Below are 25,997 nucleotides of genomic sequence, written 5' to 3'. Positions count from 1 at the left end.
ATAGACAAGATTTCAAGGTTTAAGCAAAAATAACTGAACCAAAAGCAGCTGGATTTTTCCAACACAAAGATTGAAAGAAAATCTGATATATGAAAATTTGAATTACAGCATTTCAAAATCCAAATGGACTAAAAATCCAGTTTTGTTAGGGGCAACACTGACTGAAAAATGCCCATCCTGGCCAGGGACCACAGTAACCATTTGCATGAGTATAATAAACATGGAACTAAAAAGCCACCACCAACTAGAATTCAGGAAAGGTCAAAAGGAGACAAAGAGTCCATATGTCCTACCAACATCTCAGAATCCTCCATGCTGGAATCCTTCTTGCCTGAGTGATGCCTGCGTCACCAGGAAGGACCTTGAGTGACAATGGTTGGTCAGAGACGACCCTGAAACTAATCCTATCACCATAAAACCCCAGACTGTGGCAACACAACCCTCCTGGATTCCCTTACACTGCTGTTCTCCACCCAGGGCACCCCTTCCCAAGCAAGTCTCTTGCTTCCTCGTCATGTATGTGTCCTCTAACAATTTCTGCATGTTAGACAAGAGCCCACTCTCAGGCCCTAGAAGAGGGTCCCCCTTCCTGCAACAGTTTTTCTTATACAAATTATTTGTAGGAAGGCAAATAGCTATTAAGAGCAAACTTTGCCAGGGACTTTGTTTTTAACTCCAAAATTAAAATGCAGTGTTCAAAGGACACCAAAGGATGTGCAACACGAAGTACAAAGTAAAAAAAATCTAAAAAAATAGCTCTGTACTTCAACTCCCAAATAGAGAGAGCAAATAACTTTCCTTTACTTTTCTTCTTCCTTTAATCCATTTATTAACTTTTTAAAATTAACTTTTTGAAAACGGCTGTTCAGTGGCCAAAATTGGCATGGAGTTACAAAAGGTCACCAATGTAGTCCTACTGGGACTCATTTCACCAAGAACATCTCTGAACGGCCTCATCCCTCCAACTTATTCCGTAAAGGGAACGAACTCTCAGAACGTCAAGGGACTAACAGCTTAAGAGAACCTTCACTCTCGGTTAAACTTTTCTCTATGAGCATTCGGGGACCCGGCTCCTTTCCTCAACGGCTGAGGAGGCTGAGGACGGGTGGTCTGGGCAGGGTGCTCAGGCCAGACTCCGGCTCTGGAAGTGACCTTAGTGACCCCTCACTCCACGGCCCCGAGTGGACTAGAAATTAAAATAAAATGTGTAAAACAGCGACCTGAGGTAACTCTGCAAATGAATCTGCGGCATAATATCGGACACTGTGAAACTCGCTGACTAGAGGAACTAGGCGACAAACCCGATACTCTAGCCCGGTTAACGACCACACCCTTAGCGCCGGCGGCCTGACCCGGAAGTGCTTTGCGGCGGCCTCGGCGGTGGGGGTGGGGCGCGGCCAAACCGGCGCACACGCGCGCGCTCCCCGCGGAACTCCCGCGGGCTGCTCGGCGCTCTCCCGGAGGCGCGCCCGAGCCGCCGCGGCCGCCGCCAACATGGCCGAGACGAGCGAGGAGGTGGCGGTGCTGGTGCAGCGGGTGGTGAAGGACATCACCAATGCCTTCAGGAGGAACCCGCACATGTGAGTCGCGCGCCGACGGTGCCCCCGCCTCCGCCGCTTGCGGGGGTCGTCGGGGACGGGCGGGGGCGGGGTCAAGCCTGGAGCTGACCTCGGATGGCGGGTCCTGGCCCGCGCCCTCCTCGCTAGAGCCGATGGAACCTGGTCGGTCCCCGACCGTTGTCGGCCGCCGCAGGGCCAGCTTTCCGCTACCGGAACGCGCTCGCGGGCGAATCCTTAGAAGTGACCTCGGAAAATCAAATCGTAGTGACTTTGTTCTCCTCCCTGCCACCCCTTTCCCAGGAGTTCACGAAACTCGAAAGATTTCACCCGTGTGTCCACGTCCTACATCCGTTTCAGGCACTCGGTGTGGTCTGTTCTGTGCTTTGTTAAAACAGCTCTTGAGGTTCATCCCGGACCTTGGTAAGAAGGGGTTACCGATCATCTTCTTCTCTATGGGGCAGAAACCCCTCACTTTACTAGCTCAGGGTAGTTTGAGGCTGCTTTTGACTTTGGCCTCACCTGTCCTAAGATTATAGAGGGATTTCGATGAAGCGTTTTGTTTCGCAGGTGAACAGGGCGTTCTCACGAGTGTGGCTTCAGTAGGCGCAGGTTGAGTGGTGTAAAGTAGATGAAAGAAACCTTGACACTTTTTAGCATTAGTTGATTCATAGTTGCAGGGAGCATATTCATTCTTTTTTATTATTCAAACGCTGCTGCCCTCTTTAAGTAGGACACCACAGAAACTGGCACATGCATCTTTTCCCTCCTTCCTTTCCATTTTACTTAGAGTTCTCCGGGAAGATCCCAGAAGAGACTGTATTCGCTCTGATACTTCTGCTTTTATGTAACCAGTAAAAAGGAAAGTATTAAAGGAGAGATAGATCTACATTATACAGAAGAATAAGGAAGAACCAAGAGTGTAGCTCTTTTCTTGTCCTTCCTTTTCTCTCCTCAAAAGAAAGAACCAGGGAGTCCAGTTTTATTAATACATTATTTTCACTTTATCTAATTGCTTGTGGAGTTTTTTTTTTTTTTTTTAATATTTTGTCCTTTAAACTGGAACGCATGAATTATTCTTTTTAAGCATTCTAACTCCTTAAGTTTTTCTGCTTAAAAAGAGATACCAAACCTTCATCTAAATGAAATGTTCTTTTCTTTCAAGGTGATGCTCTCAGATGTCTTGTTCCCTTGGGGCACACAGTTGGAGACTTGCAGCTGTGCCTCATTAAAAACAGGACACTGCTGGCCTCAAAACACACCTGCCACCTCTGACAGCATCCACTTCCTTTCCCCTTGTGACTGCTGCCTTTTTCAGAATGAGAGTGTTTGGAATGATTTCCTGGCAGTAACCATAGTGGGTACTGGGCCTTCTAAAGAATGCTTTGATGCCTTGTTGTATATTAGTCTTTCAGTTCCTTTTTGAGAATGAGCACTTTATTGCAAATAAGAGGTGACATCCTCAAGAAAAAGAAGTTGGACAGATGAAGGGCCTGTTTTCTTATCATTTGGGGTTACTTTTCATAAAAAATTAATTTCTAAAATAAATTAAGGAGGAGGTTAGAGAGAAATCTAATGTACAGTATTCATCTTAGTTTGAAAGACCTGAGATGGAGTGTTCCTTGGCCTGACAGGTTGACACAATGCAGTTTGGAACACATCCCAATTCTTCTGGATCATATTTATTGAAGCTTGTTGTTGTTTTAGTCGCTAAGTTGTTTTGGACTCTGCAACCCCATGGACTGGAACCTGGCAGGCTTCTCTGTTCATGGGATTTCCCAAGCAAGAATACTGGAGTGGGTTGCCATTTCCTTCTCCTGGGGATCTTCGTGACCCTGGGATTGAACCCGAGTCTCTTGTACTGGGAGGCAGGCTTTCTTTAGAATTGAGCCACCTGGGAAGCGTTTTTATTAAAACTCATAAATGATTTTAATTGCCCCCTCCCAGTTGCATTTTTATGATGAGATCTCATCGATGTGCTGTCAATGCATAACCTACAATTGTTACTAAACATTTGGGTCATACAATATTTTAAAGCTTGAAATTAGTCGTGCATTAGAAATAATATGAAATAATGATGTAGAACTGAAAAATGTAAATAGCTTAACTTGTTATTTAATATTCAGCTATATTTCAGTGCATATTCCTCACAGTAACAATGTCTTCATAGTATTACAGTGTAACTTTAAAAATGTGTTTGGACATTTGGACTTTTCAGAATTGTTCGTACTTCTTTCCCTCATGTAACTAACCTTTTTACTTCCAAAATATAAAGGCTCTATTTCTAGTTAAAAGAAAAAAGCACTAGTTAACGTCAAAATTAGTACCTAATTATACTGTTCAGTATTATAAAAGAAAGTTTTCATTCTTTTTGTTTTCCTCTTTCCTACAAATACAAGATAGATCGTAATTTTAGACAACATTTACTGTAGTTAAACATATTAACTTTGTCTCTGAAAATTTCTAACCAGTAGGAGTTGAAGATGCAGTGGGTGAAATGTGGATTTTATTACTGGTGGGTATGGATAGGTTACCCTTTCTCAGCCTGAAAACATAGGAAAATTACCTCACACAGTGTCTTGCCCTTAGTTGCCACTAGGTAAATATTAGACTTAACCTGAATCCCTGTGTTTCTTAGAAAATCTATTGGCCAACTGAATGATGAATGTGAAACACTTTATAAACTGAAAAATACCATGCAAATGTTTGTATAGTTGACTCCTAGAGAATACTTTGGAAAAACAGCTGACGGCTTGGCCCAGAGCACAGGTATTTTAATGTGCAGACTTTGGCTCCCTGATGCAAAGAACCAACTCATTGAAAAAGACCCTGATGCTGGGAAAGATTGAAGGTGGGAGGAGAAGGGAACGACAGAGGATGAGATGGTTGGATGGCATCACCGATGCGATGGATGTGAGTTTAAGTAAACTCTGGGAGTTGGTGATGGATGGGGGAGCCTGGTATGCTGAAGTCCATGGGGTCGCAAGGAGTTGGACATAACTGAGCGACTAAACTGAACTGACAGGCACTGTGGTAATGTGAAGGACAGCTTTTCACAGTGCAGTTAGAGTCATGTCAAAGTTCTTTTATACAGAAAGTTACTAATTTTTATTACTGTAATACTGATTGAACTCTTATTATTTATGAGCTACCGTCTTTTCTGTCAATGCATGATACAGGGTTCTCAGGGCTGGTGCACTGGGATGACCCAGAGGGATGGGATGGGGAGGGAGATGGGAGGGGAGTTAAGGATGGGGAACACATGTAAACCCATGGCTGATTCATATCAATGTATGGCAAAAACCACTACAATATTGTAAATAGCCTCCAACTAAAAAAAAAAGAAAAAAAAGAAAGAAATAGGAAGTATAAAATACAGTTCTTATACTCAAGGCACTTACAGAAATAACTATGATGGTGGAAATGTTCTTAATCTGTCCTGTCCAAATCATAGCCACTAGCCATATATAGTTGTTGAGTGCTTGAAATGTGGCTAGTGTGAAAGAAGAACTAAAATTTATGTTTTATTTAATTTTGATTGATTCATATATAATGGGCACATATACCTGGTGACTACTGTATTGCACAGTGCAGATCTAGATGGAGACCTAAGACCTTGTTCCTCATGTTTAGACAGCTTCTCTTTTCTCTACTTTTCAGGAACATCACTTAAGCTGGAATAGGTTCAATTATTTATAAAAGTAGTAATTACCAGCTTCCTATTGGGGAGGGAAGGTTAGTCCCCAAATATTAAAACTGGACCGTATGATGTGGAGTGACTAAGATTTTGAATTAAGCCACAAGCACTGTGACCTTCGGTAATCAGTCACCTACCTTAGTGGATCTGTTTCCTCATCTGACAAAATGAGAGACTGGAGGAATGAAACCCCTTCCAATTTCAGAATGATTCTGGAATTCTAAAGTGTCTGAAAAAAGTGGACTGTGACCTAAGGGACTAGACATAGAAGTCTGAAGTCAAACGCACTGTTATTTGGAATCTTACTGACCTACCTATCCCTATAAAGTGCATGTTATATTTTTAGGAAGCAGCATAGCACTATATCTTAGGATCAAATAACTTGACAAAGGCTTATTAGTTTTCTTTGCTTTATTTTCCTATTATTTGCTAACCAATGAACTTTTCTGGTTGACTTCAGGCTCTTAACTGAATTAATGATAATATACTTCATCTTTGCCTGATACTTTGTAGCTTACCACATCCTTTACATTGTATTACTTGCTTTTCATAAGTGGCAGGGAAAGGGTTGTCATTCCTGTATTTCAGATGCGGATACTGATGGCAAGTGCCTAGTCAAGTCTGCATTGATCAGAGGTAGAATGGAGACTAACTAGAATCCTGGACCTTAGAAGATTGAGTGCTTTTGTCTTTGCATCCTACTACCTCTCTTTCAATGTTTTCATCCCTGTCCCCCAACCGCCACCCTAGTTCTTTGTATTCCCTGATACAACCATTTTCATTCTTTTTGCATGAGAATAGTTTTTGGGTTTCTTTTTTTCTTTTTTGGGGGGAGGGGAGTTTCTAGGTTATAAAATTTGAAAGCTGGATGAAACCTAGCAGCCCGTTTTCCTTATTTAGAAATATAATGTAATTCTTCCATTTTACAAATGAAAAATAAAAAAATGAAGGTCTTCTGGGGCCAAATGATAGGAGATAGAGATAGAGATAATGATATACAGAGAGAGATGTATTTATCTCATATTGACAGAGCTAGAATTCGGACCTGCATTAGAAGGAAGTCAGAGGTAGTGTTCTTTTGGAGACTCAAGAAGCAATAATAGTCTTTGAAAATGGTGTATTCGAATATAACACTGAAGTGTACTGATAATCAGCATTTCACTAGCAGTTATTGGCTACCTGCTATATCCAAGGCATTCTTGTTTTGTAAAATTATTTTTTGGAAGAATAGTAGCCAAACTAAAGAAATGTGTTTTTTATTTGTGCAAATAGTTCTGTCCTTTCATTTAGGTACCAGATTATTAGTTGCGCATTTTATGTTTGGTGTCATGAACAAGGCAGGTTTTTACATTGTGAATTTAAGTAAAAAATACTCTCCCAAAATGGACTGTACCCAGAAGCTAGAGTTCTTTTATTCTTGTTACTCTAACATTCATATTGACTTTTGCAGCTTTTTAAGTATTGTAGGTGGTTGTTAGATCTCAGAAAACAGACTTCTTAAAATAATTACACTGAGTTTATTATTTTCTTTACTGTAATTCTAGTTGTTTTTTTAAAAAATATTTTACATAGTAACACCTGAACCCCAGAAAATGTCAGCAATTCATATATGTATTTAGTCAGTTATAGATCATGTGGCTAGTTATCCTAATAGTGAGTTAGCTTAGATTTCATATCACCAAATACAAAAATATATTTAGAAATACTGGACATTGGCCTTAGATGCCCTCGGTATTATTGTCCCATTCTTCCTAAGAACCTTATCTATATTACTAGGATGGCAAAGTGTGTTAACATTTTATTACAGATATTGACACAACTCCCCAGCAAAACCGTCAGCTTTGTGTAGTCTGGGACCACCTTATTTTATCCATTTTTTGCATTTTCAGAACCTAATGCAGTATACAATTCATTGTAGTATTCAGAAGATGTTTAGGTAGTATTGGCATGGTGTACCAAAACACCCTGAATCAGCTGAGTCAGTTGTCAGGACAAAAAGCCTTAGGTCCCAAAGTTTTCTTGAGAGTTAGATCAGCTTGAAAGAATAGTTAGTGACTTGCAACCCCTAGCACACCCTCTTTTATTGATATATCCCTGCGTCACTAAAGAAGTGATCAGTAGAAACTGGGTTACTTCTGAGCTATGCAGTTAAGAGTTTCCAGGACGGATTTTATTTTAGTTCCACAGCCTCCCACCAGCTTGTGATGGTGACCTAACCAAAAAAAAAGGGAGTCTCATAATCTGTAATCGAACAAGTTTCCTCTTTGCATCTATCAGCCAACACACTTTTGGCAGAGGAAGCCAAGAGCATGATAGATAATGTTGCACACAAGCTCTGAAAACCAGTTCTTTATTCTGTTTTTTTAAAAACACATTAAAAAATTTTTGCTTAGACACTCTAACAATATTTATGTCAACTGCTCTTGTTAAAAGACTTCTTGTTATTCAGTTATTCATTAATTAAGGGAAAAACATACTGTTTGAGAAAGGATGTTTCACATACATGAAAACTGTAAATTCTATATAGTTGAAAGGCATGTGTACAAGTTTTACAAAAACATTTTGGTGTTTGTTACTTCATTTACTGTGTAAGTCAACTGCCCTATGTATTGGTTTTTTTTCCCCCCACTTTTATCAAATTTTTAAAAATTTATTTTTTAGCTGAAGGATAATTGCTTTACAGAATTTGTTGTTTTCTGCTAAACATCAACATGAATCAGCCAAAGGTATACATATGTCCCCTCCCTCTTGTTTATTAAATCTCTGCCTGTAATGTAAATTTTCAGCTTAAGCTGAGGTGAATTAAGGGATTTAGAGGCCACCATAGATGAAAATGATGAAATCTTGAAATGTATTTTGTGTTTTAACAACATTTATTAGGATTTTTTTTATTTTAGAGATGTATAAAGGATTATAAAGGAGACAAAAAATGGCTCACAGTCTCACTGATAATATAATTTTATTAGTAATTTGGTCTACATATATTTATTAGCAGGCAAGCATAAATACATCTTGACATTTTTTAAAAAACAAAACTAATATGTACAAATAATTAGAAAATTTAAACTATATAAAAATATAGTTAAAAAAAAACCCTCTTCCCCAAAGATTCTTGGTATCCTTCTAAGAAAATTTTTAATGCAATTCTGTATCTTTTTAAAAGGTTATACAAAGGAAAAATTTTAATGCAACTCTGTGTCTTTTTAAAAGGGCTTTGTGCCATACACTGTGTTTGGCGTTTTGCTTTTTTTGTTTCATGTATCTTGGCACCCTTTCCATACCAGCATATGCAGATTTACCTTTTTTTTTTTAACAGCTCTATCACATGGATGGCCCACATTTATTTTACCAGTCTTAATATTGTTTGATACACATTTAAACAGTTTTATTGCAATGTTGCCATGAATATCCAATGAATTCCTATATCTTGGCATAGGATAATTTCTGACCGGTAGAATTGCTGTGTCAAAGTGTATATGTACTTAAAAAATTGACAGACATTTTCAAATCTCTATTCAAGATAAAACCAGCTTTCATTCCTGTCACCACAAGTACAAATAGTACTTTTTCCATGTTCTTGTCAGTATTAGAAAACTTTTAAATTCTACCAATACAGTGGGTTAGCTGAATATTTGTAAGAAAAGGAAATATGTACTTTTTTTAATACCCTGTAGGATTTGAAAAATTTTTTTAAGCTAGTATTCTTACCTTTAATTCTTTTTATGTTTTACATATTAAGAGATGAAATTGGCCTGATCCCATGTCCTGAAGCTAGGTATAACCGGAGTCCCATAGTCCTGGTTGAAAACAAACTTGGTGTGGAGAGCTGGTGTGTCAAGTTCCTTTTACCATATGTCCACAACAAGCTCCTTTTGTACAGAACGAGAAAGCAGTGGCTGAACAAAGATGGTGAGTATGGAGACTGTCCTTTTTCTTTGATTTTTTTCATAAGCAGCATGAAGTATAGTAGGAAGAACCCTCTGTGATATTGACATCCCTGGATTCTAGTTCTGGCTTTTTCATTCATTGACTGGGCAGGCTCTTAACTTCTCTGTCAAATGAGTTTGGACTCATCACTAATTTTCTAATTTTGTATCCATTGTGATTCTCTGGAAGGTGCTTCAACCATGGTGCCAGGTCCCCTACTTCTGATATTTTTTTTAATGTACTAGAGTCATTTGTAAAATATTTGAAGAAAATATCTTATGACTAAAAAAGGTTTGAAAATTTGTGAAGTGCACTCTAGTCCCTACAAGCTCTGTTTCTTTGATTTCTAATCCTTAAGTAAGTTATGAGCAACAAAACTCACTTAGTAACAGCTCATATGAGATAGCCAAGGTTTGACGGTGGTGGTAACACTGTGAAGCAGCTCAGTGGTTTATGGTGGTGCTCTTGTACTGTGATCCCAGTTAAGCTCTGGCCCTCTGTGTCCTGTTGTGTGCTGAAATGAGCAAAAGAAAACCATCCCAGCCTTCATTTTTTCTGCTTCTCTGCAGAGAAACTTATTTGCTGCATCAGACAATTCCTGTTCATCCCACCTGGTGTCTTTTCCTTGTTTTCCCCCTGTGTCTGATAAGTCGCTTCAGTCGTGTCTGACTCTGCAACCCTATGAACTGTAGCCCACCAGGCTCCTCTGTCCATGGGATTCTCCAGGCACGAATACTGGAGTGGATTGCCATTTCCTTCTCCAGAGGCTGCTAAGCCTCCATGTACACAAATTCTGTTTATATTTTAGGTAAAAGAGAGACCTGAGTTCTCACTTTTTTGGAGAATACTCATCCAAGATAATATTCTTGACGATTTCTATAAAGCTCCTTTCCCTTCCCACATGCACCAGTACCTTAAATGTCTCGGTATGCCTGGTGGCTAATTTTGAGTAAGAACTGTGTTACTTAGAGAATTTTAATTATAAGTTCAGTAACCATTACTACGAGCCTACTCATACCAAAAGCTGCTCTAAGTACTGTGGAGGATAAAAAGATGCATAATACATGTTTCCTTTACTCAGAAAGCTTCTAGTTGAGTCAAAAGCAATCTCTTTGTAGAGAATAGTGTTGCCTAAAGTGACATATTGATTTCCTTGTGTTCCTCTTAGCATTGTCCTTAATGTATTGTCATTACAGGTTATTAGCACTTTTCCCTGTTTAGACCAGTAGAAAAAAGAATCTGATTTGAAGATTTAATGTGAAATATTTTCTACTTCCTGTGTTTCAATCAATTAGTCCACTGATATTTATTTATTAATTATAAGGCTATGTCTAATTTTGTTAAGTTTATGGCAAAAATTTAAAGGCATAGGTCAGGCATAAATTTAAAGGGAAGACATTGATCTATTGTTAGATCTCTTTTCATTCTCCATTACTCTATTGTAGTTTTCAGTGACATTAAGTTACAAAGTAGCACCATGTGAATCCATGAAGTTGTTATTATTTTGCCTAACAGAGCTATATTGTATATATTCTGGCACACAGAAATGTATAATTGAGCCAATATATAACTAATTCTGTGTGGGGAAGACAAATGATGATCTTGTGTAGAAGAAACAGTATGAATTTTTAGTGGCAAAAGCTGTTGTTTCAGATCTTTAGCTCTTGCTCCTTGACATGTGCTAGCAGAACCTGCCTTCTTCCTGTAGTCTTCCAAGTTCTTGTCTCTATTTCCCTGTTTCTTGTCTTTCTGGGCAGTGTTCTGTAGGCTTTGCTAAATCGTCTCATCATGTAATTTTGTCTTGATCGACCCAGGAGAACCCAGGTAGAAGATCAAATGGTTAAGCTCACTCACATAAATAGCTGACATCTAAGCTTTGAATTCTGATGCAACTGTGCATGTATACAGGAGCAGCCTGATTTTATCCTAACCGATATCCTCATGAAGTAGTTTTCAGTTTCACTTTTTGGGGAGCAGGGAGGGACAGCATGGTTCAGTGAGGTGTCATATACTACTTAGGTTGTATAGTGTATTGGTAAAAATATGGAAGTGAGTTTCTGATTGACCAGAAAAGATACCTGAAAATGCAGACTAATATAGAAGTACTCTGCTAAACTTGGAAACTGAGGATCACAGTAGTGAATTTTACTAAGGAAAAAGTTAAAAGTATTAGGAAAAAGCAGTTGTTTCATGAAAATGCTATACTTTTAAAACTGTTTTTGTAGAAATACATGTTTAAGAGCCACGTGAAGAAAGCTGACAATTTAAAAAGTTTCAGAAATGTCAGTGTCTGTGTGATTGATCATACCAAAATCCTAGGCATTCCCCTAAGAATGTAATCTTTAACTGCAGGTGACCTTTATTCTGGAGGTATAAGTTTTTCCTTTTATCCAAACTGAATTCATGTTCTCATTAATGTGCTGAATTCCTTAGATGTTTGGAAATCATCTGTATTAGTCAGGATTCTCCATAGCAACAACCAATAGAAAAGTTTTTACATGTATGTAAAGTTTTCTATGTACAAGAAACAGGATTCGTTATGACAGTTTGGCTCACGTGATTATGGAGGCTGAGAAGTCCCACACTCAGCTTTCTGCGAGCTAGAGACCCAGAACAGCTGGTGATTTAATTCTTTGAGTTGAGGGACTGAGAAGCAGGGAATCCAGTGGTTTAAATCTTAGTCTGACAGCTGGAGAAGATAAGATGAGGTGTCCTTTCTCAAGCAGACAGAAGAAGCAAAACGGCTGAATTCTTCTGTTTTCCTCCTTTTGTTCTATTCAGGAACCCCAACAGATTGATGTTCACCCACAGTGGGAAGGCTGTCTACTGAGTCTGCAGATTCAAATGTTAAGCTCATCTAGAAACACCCTCACACTGATGCATTCAGAAATCATGTTTAATAATCTTCAATCTGTGCACCCCAGTCACATTTAACCATAGTTTAACCAAAACTAACCATCACAGCCTCCCTGATTAATAACTTAGAAACTAATATTTTTTAAAAGTCTGCTGCAGTAATAGCCATGTCTGGTTTGGGAGAGGTGAGATGCTGTAATTCTAATGAATGAAAAATCCCTGACAGAAACAGAAAGCAAGGGAGCAGTCGATTGCATTGGAGTTCTGACCTGGTAGTCCCATACTCTGTCCCCAGGTCACCCCTTCTGTCGTCTTTTGCTCTTTGCTCTTTCTCACAACGCCTGCTCTCAGTTCATCATTGAGCTCTCTCTTAGCCCTTCACTTTTTTTTTTAAATTTATTTTTAATTGAAGGATAATTGCTTTACAATATTGTGTTGGTGTCTGCTAGATATCAACATAAATCAGCCATAGGTATACATATGTCCCCTCTCTTCAACCTACCTTCCACCACATCCCACCCCTATAGGTTGTCACAGAGCATGCGTTTCATCCCTTCACTTATTTCTCATCTGGACAAATATTATCACCTCATGGCTGGTCTACCCCATTTTTAGTCTCTTTTTAATCCATGTTCATCATACCACTAATGAGTCATTTTAAACAACAGTTCTTAGAAACACAGTTTGAAAGATTCTTTACTGAAATATCTATCTTCTTATTTCTTGATGTCTGCAGGGTTAAGGTTGAGTCATTCTCTGTGGCATAGTATTCAAGGGCCTTCACAAACTGTCTGTAGGCTACATCCCCAGCTTTTTCCTCTACTTTATAATCAGCATCAGAGGTTGTAGGCTGTCAACACCCCAGGCTGAAGCTAGCCCACCCACATGTTTATTTAGTTTCAGCATATATAATGTTGTTAAATTTTTAAAAATTAATTGGATAAACATTCTAAATTATGATGAACTTTTAAAATTAGGATGGAAATCTGGATTTCTCTCTTCACTTGAAACATCAGAAGCGTTGGGTGTGTCCATTTCTGCATAGCAGCGGTTGGTTGGGAATCATTTGTTGTTCAGTCACCCAGTTGTGTACGACTTTTTGCAAGCCCATGGACTGCAGCATGCCAGGCCTCCCTGTCCCTCACCATCTCCCGAAGTTTGCCCAAGTTCATGTCCATTGCATTGGTGATGCCATCCAGCCATCTCCTCTCACGCCCTCTTCTCCTTCGGCCCTCCATCTTTCACAGCATCAGGGACTTTTCCAATGAGTCAGCTGTTTCAACCAAATGACCAAAATACTGGAGTTTCAGCTTCAGCATCAGTCTTTCCAACGAGTATTCAGGTTTTATTTTCCTTAAGATTGACTGGTTTGATCTTGCTATCCAGAGGACTCTTGGGAGTCTTCTCCAGCACCACAGTTCAAAGGCATTACTTCTTCAGCACTCTGCTTTCTTTACAGTCCAGCTCTCACAACTGTATGTGACCACTGGAAGGACCATAGCCTTGACTATACGGACCTTTGTCGGCTTCTGCTTTTCTTGACAAGACAAGCCTATTCCAGTTGACCACAACCTCCCATGTCCCTCAGATACTGAGGCAGTATCATTACTACTTAACTAGGTTTGCTTTGCCTCTTTTTTGCCATTTATTTGAACCCTAGAAACATTTGAGTTTTCAGCTATTTGATACACATTTCAGCCATACCAAACACTTCCATTCTTGGACTTTGCTGTGTGCCACTACCTTAATTCCATGCCTTTGCAGAGGTCAGGTTCAGGTCTAATGTTGTTGTTATTGTTGTGTTTGCTAATACACACACATGTGAAGCATCTTGACTACTCCAGGAAACAATAATTACTCTGCACTCCTCTGGGAGTCCTTATTCATAAGGAATTCATAGTAGAACGTGTCACACACTATTGTAATTGGTTATTTAAACAGTGTTTTTCCCAGCTAGGTTGTGAGTTTGTTAGAAAGAAGGGTTATGACTTGTCTTTATTCAGCACTGTTAATGTAGCTGGAATCAAGATTGCTGGGAGAAATATCAATAACCTCAGCTATGCAGATGACACCACTCTTATGGCAGAAAGTGAAGAAGAACTAAAGAGCCTCTTGATGAAAGTGAAAGCAGAGAGTGAAAAAGTTGGCTTAAAGCTCAGCATTCAGAAAACTAAGATCATGGCATCTGATCCCATCACTTCATGAGAAATAGATGGGGAAACAGTGGCTGGCTTTATTTTTCTGGGCTCCAAAATCACTGCAGAAGGTGATTGCAGCCATAAAATTAAGAGATGCTTACTCCTTGGAAGGAAAGTTATGACCAACCTAGACAGCATATCGAAAAGCAGAGACATTACTTTGTCAGCAAAGGTCCGTCTAGTCAAGCCGATGGTTTTTCAAGTAGTCATGTATGGATGTGAGAGTTGAACTATAAAGAAAGCTGAGCACCGAGGAATTGATACTTTTAAACTGTGGTGTTGGAGAAGACTCTTGAGAGTCCCTTGGACTGCAAGGAGATCCAACCAGTCCATCCTAAAGGAAATCAGTCTTGAATATTCATTGGAAGGACTGATGCTGAAGCTGAAACTCCAATACTTTGGTCACCTGATGTGAAGAGCTGACTCATTTGAAAAGACTCTGATGCTGGGGAAGATTGAGGGCAGGAGGAGAAGAGGATGACAGAGGGTGAGATGGTTAGATGGCATCACCGACTCAATGGACATGGGTTTGGGTGGACTCCGGGAATGTGATGGACAGGGAGGCCTGGCATGCACGGCCTGGCGTGCTGGGGTCGCAAAGGGTCGGACACAACTGAGCAACTGAACTGAATGTGTTCATAGACATTTTTCAGATAAATAACAAGAATTTGGTAAGCAAGAGGTTTTAGCTTAGTCTGGCTATTGATTCAGTGACGTATTCTATAATAATAAAAGGGTTTTTCTGGTATTTACCTTATAACCTTACCTCAAGCCTCTCTTGTTGTGGTAACCTGCATGTATTTTAGAGGAAAGATTAATCAGTCCAAGTTGATCTTGGATTTATTTTTAGGTGCATGAAAACGTATCTCTCTCAGAAACAGTTGTCAAACCCAGTGACCCATACCAGGTGACTGCCTTGGGCCATTTCTAGAATGCATTGAAGCCAAGAAAGCATATTGATTTTTTGCTGATTGTTCTATAGCATCCTTGCATCTTCTTGTTACAGGTGAAATCTAGCTACTTCATTTCCTGTGTATACTGTACCCTGATTCATTTTTTTCCTTGTGATGTGATGATGAGCCAGTCATATATTGGAGTGAGTGTAACATGGAATAGTTATTTGCTGGTATATGTTCTGGTGTTTAGAGAGAGATCTGTTTAATTTCAAGATACTATACGGATATCAGTAGCTCACATCTTGGTAAAACCACAAAGAAATGGTATATAATTGATGAAATATAGAGTCAATTGTTGATTTTTACATGTTTATCTTTAGATCTTTGATTCAGAGAGATCTGTTTAATTTCAAGATACTATACGGATATCAGTAGCTCACATCTTGGTAAAACCACAAAGAAATGGTATATAATTGATGAAATATAGAGTCAATTGTTGATTTTTACATGTTTATCTTTAGATCTTTGATTCAGCCCCCTGGAAGACAACAAAGTAATGGTAGACAGTGCTAGGTTGCTAAGGAGCATCTTCTTTACAAGAAAACATATCTGGATTTAGACTCAATTTGTTAGCACACTGAAGTCATTCAGCAGTGACTTTAGGCAAATTACTTAACCTCCTACTTCCACAGCAAAGAAGAGAATTCTAACAGATCTCAGGGGGCTGTTGTGAGAATCACATGTGAATTTAAAGCACCCAGCACAGAGACTGGCATGCCATAGACTCAAGAAACAGGTTTCCTTTCTCTTACTTATCCAGAGCCAGTAGAAGAGAAGAGTAGAAAAAAACATGTAATACAGGAAGGATTCTTAATTATGTCCAGTATTTATAACCCAGTTATTTCTCCTTCCTTGGCCTTTTTCTATTTCAGATATCCTATCAATATTTCACCCACACCTCTTGGATCTGACTGGAGTGCTTTCTAAAAGCAGTCCCATCTGAACTTGAGTCCTAAATCAGGAAGAGTTAGCAGTTTGTATTGTATTTAGAGAATAAATATGTTTAGAGAATTGGACAGTGGGTTGGTGGTTTGAGAGACTGCTCAGCATTCACTGCTCAGCCAGCTCTAGAGGTTCTTTTTGTCCCTGTGGTGGCATCCCATCCCAGTATCATTTATAACTGGGCTAGATACAGGCTTTGTGACAGGAGTTCTCATTGAGTGCTTTCCCTGTGTCAGGTGCTGCTCTAGCACATCATGGGCATGAATCATCTCATACCCCTATGAGATAGCTCTATTATTAGCTCAATTTTATATATGAGGAGAGCACTAAGGCACAGAAAGATTAAGTGATGTGCCTGGGAACTTCCCAGCTACTAGTAGACCTGGGCTCTGAACCCAGCAGCTGCTATTGCACTCCAGTAAAAGAAATGTTACTTTTATTAGCCTTCCTCTCTCTCCACACAGCCACGAATTGAGAAGTGGGGACGTGGGTATTTTCTGTGTTAGTTTTTGCCTGTGCTGCTATGGGAAGTATCTTATGGAGGATGAACTCGTCTTCCTTTATTGGTGAGGGAGAGATTTGTATTAGAAATATGAACAAATAGCAACTACGATTGATCACGTACACATTTTTTTAATGCAGAAAAGGAGAGTCCCAGAAACTAAACTAAATACCAGTTTATCATATTATCTGGGGTAGCGTAGTAGATTTTGAAAAACTGTGGACTTAAAATTCCAGAGGCCTTCCCATCATGTACAAACATTTTCATATAGTCAATTAATAACCAACTGGTTTTTGGTTATCGCTTATCGTACAAGTTTAGAAATTTAGACTGTTTCATCGTGAGAAAAACTGCCTCATTTTTTTTTCTTTTTACTTCTTTGATTAATTGATGTTGAAAATACTCATTTCTTTGTAAGTAGCAGTGGTAGTTAGTTAAACAGATATTTATTGAGTCAAACTGTGTGTCAAACCGCTCTGGAGAAATGGGATGAATCTCATTGCTTACAACACTAAGGTTAATGTTATAATCCCCATTTCACAGGTAAGAAAACTGAAATTCAAAGACATTAAGTTACATGGGCAGTAAGTAGAGAAGTTGAGTTTTGAGCCTTTGCTGTGGGCAGACGTGGAATTTCTTTTGGGCAGACACCATAATTTTTTTCATGTTTGATGATTGAGTGGCTAATTTGAAGATGTATTAAAGAGGACCTGCATCCAAAAAATGTACAGCCTCTTTAAGAGAACAATATTTATACGAAGTTAGCTAGGTAAGATATGGAGAAGGAAATGGCAACCCACTCCAATGTTCTTGCCTGGCAAATCCCATGGACAGAGGAGCCTGGCCGGCTAGAGTCCATGGGGTCGCAAGAGTCGACAAGACTTAGTAACTAAACGACCAGGTAAGATATACACAAAACAGAGAGATGAAAGATTGCTTTCAGCTGAGTAGGTCAGCAAGCCTTCTTTTTTTTTAAAGAATAATTTTTATTTATTTTTGACTGTGCTGGGTCTTCGTTGCTTTGTGTGGGCTTCCTCTAGTTGCAGTGAACAGGGGCTGCGCTTCGTTGTGGTGCATGGCCTTCTCGTTGCAGTGGCTTTTCTTGTTGCAGAGCACAGGGTCTAGGCATGCAGGCTTCAGTAGTTGTGGCTTGAGGGCCCAGTGGTTGGGGCACACGGACTTTGTTGCTCCATGGCATGTGGAATCTTTCCAGACCAGGAATTGAACCCTTGTCTTTTGCATTGGCAGACAGATTCTTACCCACTATGCCACCAGAGAAGTCTGAGGAAGGCCTTTATAAAGGTGCTTTCTTTTTTTTTTTTTTTTTAAGTTCAGGGATGGGAGGACATTTTTGGCAGAGAGAATAGCAAGCAGATAAATCTGAGTTAATAGCCAAAGAAGAAAAGGTAGGCAGGTGGGCAGTATGTTTAGGGAATGAAGGGGTTTGGAGCATAGCACACGAATGGAAAGTAATGGAACACCAGGCTGATAAGGAGATCCAGACCAGATTCTAGTTTCCAGGTATATTTCTCCAGCATCCTGAGCTTTAGTCACCATGTGGAACCCATAATCTTTGAAGAGCATCCTGTGTGTGAAGGTCCCTCTTCACCTTTGCTCATACTTTTTCAAAGCACAGTCTGCAGTTCCCTTTACTGTCTTGACCCACTTATAGTCTTTCCTGGGTACTCCAGTGAGAATTAATTGCGGCTGCTTTGGTGGTCCTCACAATGTGGTATGTTTTTATTTCATAGTTATTCTAGTTTACCTTCTAACAGTTTATACCTTCTGTCCAGCTAAAGGTTAGCATTCTATAAGGCAAGATTAGGTCTTCCATTTCTCATAATAACCATTCTCTCAGTCTTGTGGCCAGTTGAATCTTTGCACATAGTTGATACTTGGAATATTTTGGAATTAAAGGAATAATGGTATAGAAAATTGTATTTAATTTCCCTGGTAAATACTAAATTAGTGCATAAAAGTGAAAGAAGGAAGAATTTTATTAGATTATTCTTTATGGACATACTGACATTATATAGTATATACATTGATATTATATAGTAAGTATTAGTATAGACATTCCATGATACTTACAATGAGGAAGGTAAAGGCCAAAAGTAAAATGTGTGCTAATCCTACCTTTTGTTGCTCATTTAGTAAATGTTATAGTACATTGTGAAAGTGAAAATGAACATTGCTCAGTCGCGTCCAGCTCTTTGTGATCCCATGGACTGTAGTCCAAGGAATTCTCCAAGCCAGAGTACTGGAGTGGGTAGCCTTTGGAGATCTTCCCAACCCAGGGAAAATGAACCCAGGTCTCCCACATTGCTAACAATAAATGTTAATCTTTTACTAAGGTGATTGAGAATAGAATAATTGATTTTAGTGCTCACTAAAATATTTTTAAATGACAATAGGAATGTGTTTATGTGTATTTACTCTTAGATTTTTAAATTTTCTCTTTTATTCAAACACTGAGAATGTTCCAGTTATTTATTGTAGACAAACATTTCAGTTGCAGTTATTAAAAGCAGTCAGATGCAGACATTGCCACATACTAATTGGGTGACTCTGGGGAAATTGCTTAAACTCTCTAAATGTCAGTTTCCCTATCTGTAAGGTGAAATAAAGGTATCTTGTATTATGATTGTGAGAATTAAATGAAATAATGTAAATAAATAACAATTTACTTGGTATACAATAATTCTAAATAATTATAACAGTTTTTATTGTTTTATTTACTTAGCATTTAATATGAACTTGCTAGAGGTTATTGTATTTAGTATTATGCCTAGCTTGATCATCTTATCCTAAAATTCTCTTTTTCAATTTTACTAAAATGAAGATGATATGTCTAAATATTATTGACTTTGTGTTATTAAATATAGGCTTGTGAAGGTTATTTGAGATCATGATAGATCCATAATGAATATGAATAGACTATTTACACAATGAAAATAGAAAATGAAAAGATGTTCATATTAATAATTATAAATATTAGATTAAAACAAAAACATAGTCTTTTTTACCTGCCACATTCATTTTTTAAAATATAATTGTATAAATCAGAGTCATAGGGACATAGGTATACTAATGTTACTCTTGGCGATAGATATCGTTCATTTGGAGGACAATTTGGAAATGCTTATTAGGAGCCATATTGATATTTATATTACTTGACATAGCAGTTCTACTCCTGGAAATATATCCAAAGAAACGAATCTGTGAGACAGAAAGTGTACTTAAAATGTTTGTGGTAATACTATCCATAATAGTAAAAAGAAAACAGGAAACAGCCTAAAGAATAAGATAAATGATAAAAAAAATGGTTATGCAGCTAAAAATGTATACTGTCGCAACATAGGAGAATGCATAAGTAATAATGTTGAGTGAAAAATGTAGAACAAATTGTGAATTTATCATTGCTATAACTGTGTAAAAATGTGTATAAAAATAATTTTGCAGGGGAATGTAAATGTTAACTAAGTTGAATTACATGTGATTCTTTTTCCCTTTTAAAAATTTGCACAGAGTTAATTCTTGAAATATTTGTGAAGTTAAATGAATAGTGGTATAGAAATTCTGTTTCTTTTTTGTGCCCAAAACTTCTAACAGAATGAATAGGTTTGTTTGACTATTCTTTGTAGACATATTGTAAAGTTGTTTCATTGTCAACTTTTAAAAAGTTACACATATTATAAGTAGAAGAAAATCTTCATATCTTTGTACCTGAGGATAATCTTATATCTCTGACAGCTTAGAAAAAGGTTATCATTAAAATTACTGTGACATGAAATATAAGTATAATGTGAGACATATATATATATATATATAAAATAAAGAGGACTTTAAAAGAAAGAGAAGCCACATCCTCAAGGATAGGACTGTTTGTTTTTAATATAACTTCTCTTTATTTTAGAATTGATAGATGTCACATGCACCCTGCTACTTCTAAATCCAGACTTTACCACTGCGTGGAACGTAAGGTACGTCATTCTCATCAGTGATAAAATGAAATTGTTGAAATTTCTGAAGATATATAAGACCAGGAATTGTTAGCTTTTTGAAAAGTGAAATATAAATCACGTGTTCATGGCATCTTACACTTATTTCTTCTTTATAATATCTCCATGACAGTTCTAATACACACTTTGCTCCTTTTTGCATGTTTATGTCTATTCTCCCTCAAATTCATGAAAATATAAATTTTCATGTTGAATTACAGTATACCATTTGATGCATGCACTTAACTTCCTTTTTTTTAGTGTGGGTAGAGGGACTCAGTATAATTGTTCAGGTTATAAAGTGTTGGTCAGTGAGTTTGAGGAGCTCAGCAGTGCAGTGGAATGTGTAAAGGTAAGCGTTAGAGGTCACAGACTCTTAGGGTAGTCACATTGTGCCCCCTGTGGGCAGATCATTTGACATCTCGCCACTCAGTATGTTGGAGAGGGACCACATGTTATGAGTGTCTTAAGTTCTTTAATTCTGATTGTTGTAGCTTTAAACACAAAATACATTATAGAAATATTAACATTCAAATTTCCAGTTAAACAGTGTGTATGGTTTTTAAAAATTGGTGGTTCTTTAGACTAACACAAGTTTTCTTACAAGAAAGCAGGATATAAATTATAGATAAATAAAAGCAAAGTCCTGTTGAACATTGTGAATTCATTTAAAATTTTCTTGGAAAGAGCTGTAGATTATAGCTCTTTATCTTTAAAGATGACTTAAAGAATGCTTTAATTTTCTGTGAATTTTAATTCCAAGTTAGTGTTTTATAATACCTACTTAATTTTGTATTTGTAGCTGGTTTTATTAAATTTAGGCAACCTCTTAATTTTTTAAAAATTTTCTTCCGACTAATTAATAATCAGATATTTAAAGAGTAAGCAAGGATGGAATGTGTTAGAAGGTTTTAAAAATTTACAAATTTTAGAATTCTCATGTTCTTTTATGGGAAACTCCAAGTGGTTAGGGAGTAGACTAAATGTTTATGAATGGCTACTCTATTCCATGGACCATACTACAACTTTATATGTTACCTCATTTAATCCGCACAATACTGGACAACATTTTTTCATCAAATATTTATTGATTAACTACTATATGCTAGGTCCTAGACCCAGATGATACATTTAATATGAGAGAATGAAGAGGGTCAGTCTTGACTCTGGTTTTTGGCCTGAGCAACTGAAAGGTTGAAGTTGCTATTTACTGGAATGGGGATGTTTGGGAGAAGAGCAGAGGGGTGTGTGCTGGTTGGAAGTCAAGAGTTCATTTTGGGATATGTTAGGTTTGTGTTCAAGTAACTGTGTGTGACTGTAAATGTCAGGTGAGAGTTCTAGGCCAGATAAAATTTGGGAATCACTGGAAAATGTATCATAGTTAAAGCCTTGAAGCTGTTTGAGATACCAGTAGTGGGTATAGATATTAGAAAAGAACCAGTCCGAAGACTTGAACACTGGGACACTGCAGGTTTCTAGAGCAGCACTGTTCAGTATAGTAGCCTCTAGCCACGTGTAGCTGTTGAGCCTTTGAGATATGACCAGTCCCCATTGAGAAGTCCTGTAAGTGTAAACTACACATCAGATTTTGAAGACCAAGTAACCCCCCAAAGTCAAATATCTTTCTTACTAATAATTTTATATTGATCACATGTTGAAATTATAATATTTTAAATATATTGATAAAATAAAATTTTACTTTATACTTGTTTTTAATGTAGCTGTTAGAAAATTTTAAATCACATATATGGCTCATATGTATGACTCACATTATATTTCTGTTGGACAGCCCTGTTCTAGAGTTTGCGAGATGAGGAAGAATCAAGAAAGGAGACTTTTAGGAAGGTACTATAAACTTAAAACAGAGTTTTCTTAAGGGTACAGACGATATCTTCTTTTTTTTTTTATTTCCCTAGCATTTAACACTCCAGTGCCTGGTATATAACAGATACTCAGTTTGCAGACTTGGCACTGAAAATAATTAAATTCAGTGAAAAAGAATGAGTGTAATAGAGAACTGGAAGTACCATTTTTATGTTCACATATTCCTCATCATTACAGATGAATTGAAAAATCCTCCCACAAGAAAGGATTTTTATTAACATAATAATATATACACAAACACGTAATTCATTGTATATTCATAGGGCAATTTAGTGGTGAAGAACCTAGTTCTTAGATATATGGATCTTAGTCATAGTTCATCAGTTAACTAGCAGTTGACTTTTGATAAGACTTTTAACTTCTCAGGAGTTTTAGTTTTCATATCTTTGAAATAAAAGATCTGAATAAGGTGTTATTTATTTTTTTTGGTATGATTCTTTTGGTCTGTGTTTTGATTGTGTGTGGTTTAGTCTTATGAAGGGAAGTTGCTCCATAAATCTATCTTAAATGATGTTAGTATCTGTTAATCTTGAAGCTTTTCTAGTAAGATGATTTAGTAACTTTTGTGCTAGATGAGTAGGAAGGAAATCTTGATTTTTAAAAAATCCACTGTAGATATGTTTTCTAGTAAATTTTAGTTTATATTAGTAAGATTGATGTACAAAGACATAGAATCATTAATACATTTTGAGCAAAACACGAACTTTGAAAGTAAACTGATGTAACCCTATAAGGTCTCACAGATCAAATACTCAACATTTTATGTCTGATTGTTGGTACATTTCTTCTGACATAACTTTCGGAAGCATTGAATGATTTTTGGCTGTATTTTATAAACAGCTAAAAGATTGTATAACACAGTAGTTGTTGCAGTCTCAGGGAAAAAATACAGGCAAGAATAAGGTTTTGAGTTGATCTGTAATTATAGTATATGATGTATATAGTTTAAAAATCTGGCTGGTGCTAGAAAAAAATGACTAGTACTTTTTCTTTTTGCTTTGATTTTGCTTTGAAAATTGGTGAATTAATTGACGAAAGAGGTTGACTTCATAATAATGTCCTATTTTTCCTTCAGTCTGTGAACACAGAGTAAGCAAAACATCTTTGAGCAACTAGAAGAGCTGGTGTCCAGGCTCCAGTGATTCATAGTCTTTCCTCAGCCTATTTAAATTGGTAGCTTTGTGCAGATTTGATGTTTTGTTCAGACATTAGCAATTTGGAGACCTTGAGCAGGTTACTGAATCTCCCCTAGCTTCAGTCTCCTTATCTATAAAACTGAGGTAACTTTGGGCTGCACCATATGAAATCATCCTTTTTGTAGGTCAGAAATGATTAAGTCCAAATGTCCAGATCTTGGTTTCTAACACCATTCTCTAATAAAAGGAACTGGGCTTCTTAGAGGACTAGGACCAGGTCAAGTAATATACCACAGTTTCTATTATTAACATTTTATATTATTATGGTACAACTGTCACAACTTATGAACCATTACTTATAGATTAGTATTGGAAGTCCATGCTTTAATCAGAATTGCTTCATTTTTATCAAATATCCTTTATCCTTTTTTTTCTTTTTAAATTCTAGAGTCCCATTAGGATGTATGTCTTGTACCCAGTTTCTATTATTAACATTTTATATTATTATGGTACAAGACATACAGGAATTCTCTTTATCATTCTTAAAAAGTTCTCTATAAATTTAAAGCAATTCTAAATAAAAGGTTTATTTTTTAGAAAAACTGAAGTTGGCAGTTTCATATTATTCAACATAATATGGGATTTTTGTGAGAATTAAAGTAGAAAATATATATAAATCACTTAACACTGTGCCTGATTGAGGAGAAGTGTTCAGTAAGTGGTGGTTTTTATGTGGGTGACTTTTATTATTATCATCATTATTATTTCACACAATAACTTAAGATTAAAGAGTGAAAAAAAAGGTGGCATATGTTTAGTCAATATTTACTGTATACCAAGTACTGGGCTAACCAGTGGAGATTTTGCCATGCACATAATACACATGGCCCCTGGTTTCCTACAAATTCTGATTAGAGTGACAGCAGAGAGAACCCCTAATAGTTTGAGAAGGGAGAGAAAATATAAAAACTCTATAGAATAAGATAAACTTTGCAGAAATATGCTAATAACAATTTGTAAACTTTAAGGTGTAAGTACATGGAATAACTAACTTCTTAGGATATTTACTTTTTCAATTTAATTACTCACCTTTATCATGTTAACATGAAATATTTTAATTTGTAAATTCTTCATTTTCCTATTTACATATCTCGTTAGACAGTTTAATTCAAGCTTCTCACATGGCTTATTAACATCAGTGACTTTGTCATCACGAGAACTATTTTTTTGAGTTATCTAGCACAGTTTTCTGGGCTTCCCTGGTGGTTCAGATGGTAAAGAACCCGCCTGCAATGCAGGAGACCTGGGTTTGATCCTGGGTTGGGAAGATCCCCTGGAGGAGGGCATGGCAGCCCACTTCAGTATTCTTGCCTGGAGAATCCCATGGACAGAGGAGCCTGGGGGGCTACAGTCCACAGAGTCGCAAAGAGCTGGACACGACTGAGCGACTACACACAACACGGCACAGTTTTCCAGAGCATATTGTGTTTCCTTACATTTAAGTTGTTCCAGATACAACACTTTCCAAATTCACATGTGACTGGAAATTTTATCTCAAGCTATATTCCTACTTGAATACATTAAAGTACTTGTTTTTTGTTGGATCTCTAGGTTATGTGATTGCTGATAGCTGTAACTTAAACCGATTACAGTATTTCTTTTTCATGTGATCTTTTAAAAACTTGTTTATAACGATCCAGCACCTACAATGTTCAGTCCTTCTCCTAGGAATATTTCTTAAATTGATGGTAAAATTTTGCTTCCTTTTTAAATGATTCTACCAGGCAGTCTTTTTAAGCATCCATCTATACCATTGATTGAGATTGTTTCAGACTAAGATATCTTTACAAGTATAACTTTGTTGTTCAAAATAAAGAGATTAAGAGATGGCCCTTATTTAAGAAACTTTATAAAGATTCAGTTGTAGGGTAATTTCCTCTTTTCTGAAGAAAATTTTATTTCCTCTTATGTATAGCTACATATGGGCTTCCCTGGTGGCTCAGATGGTAAGGAATCTGCCTGCAATACAGGAGACCCAGGTTCGATCCCTTGGTTGGGAAGATCCCCTGGAGAAAGGAATGGCTACCCACTCCAGTATTCTTGCTTGGAGAATCCCATGGAGTCACAGGGTCGGACATGATTGAGTGACTAACGCAAACACACATAGATATATGCGGGAATATAGGTAGGCAGCTGTAAGTAAGGAGAGGTTTAAATTTAGTAAATGGAAATTTGGCTTAATGTAGTAAATTGTCTACAGTAGCAATGCAGCAGCAGCTGGAGGAGTGTTTAAAATACATTGCTTTGCCCCACTGGACTTTTAGATTCAGTGTGCTTGGGGT

The 25,997-nt window shown here is 37.4% G+C and overlaps 1 protein-coding gene across 7 annotated transcripts in view; it reads left to right on the top strand.

Annotated features, from left to right (window-relative positions):
* The first annotated feature begins 1,390 nt into the window (after positions 1-1,390).
* The window catches only part of PTAR1 (protein prenyltransferase alpha subunit repeat containing 1), a 48,314-nt gene continuing 23,707 nt past the window's right edge, over positions 1,391-25,997 (top strand). For 4 of the 7 annotated variants that reach the window (XM_065908266.1, XM_065908270.1, XM_065908272.1 and 1 more), the window contains exons 1-3: positions 1,391-1,580; positions 8,993-9,162; positions 20,551-20,617. In XM_065908266.1, the coding sequence (XP_065764338.1) occupies positions 1,495-1,580; positions 8,993-9,162; positions 20,551-20,617 (323 nt within the window). In that variant the 5' untranslated portion in view covers positions 1,391-1,494. Of the gene's footprint in view, positions 1,581-4,270; positions 4,470-8,992; positions 9,163-20,550; positions 20,618-22,424; positions 22,481-25,997 lie in introns of those variants that run through there. The other 3 variants (XM_065908269.1, XM_065908268.1, XM_065908267.1) reach the window with 3 other exon arrangements.

This window comes from Muntiacus reevesi, chromosome 17, assembly GCF_963930625.1.
Source record: "Muntiacus reevesi chromosome 17, mMunRee1.1, whole genome shotgun sequence".
Lineage (NCBI taxonomy): Eukaryota > Metazoa > Chordata > Mammalia > Artiodactyla > Cervidae > Muntiacus > Muntiacus reevesi.
The sequence above is the reverse complement of the archived record's forward strand: the minus strand, read 5'-3'. Positions and strand labels throughout refer to the sequence as shown.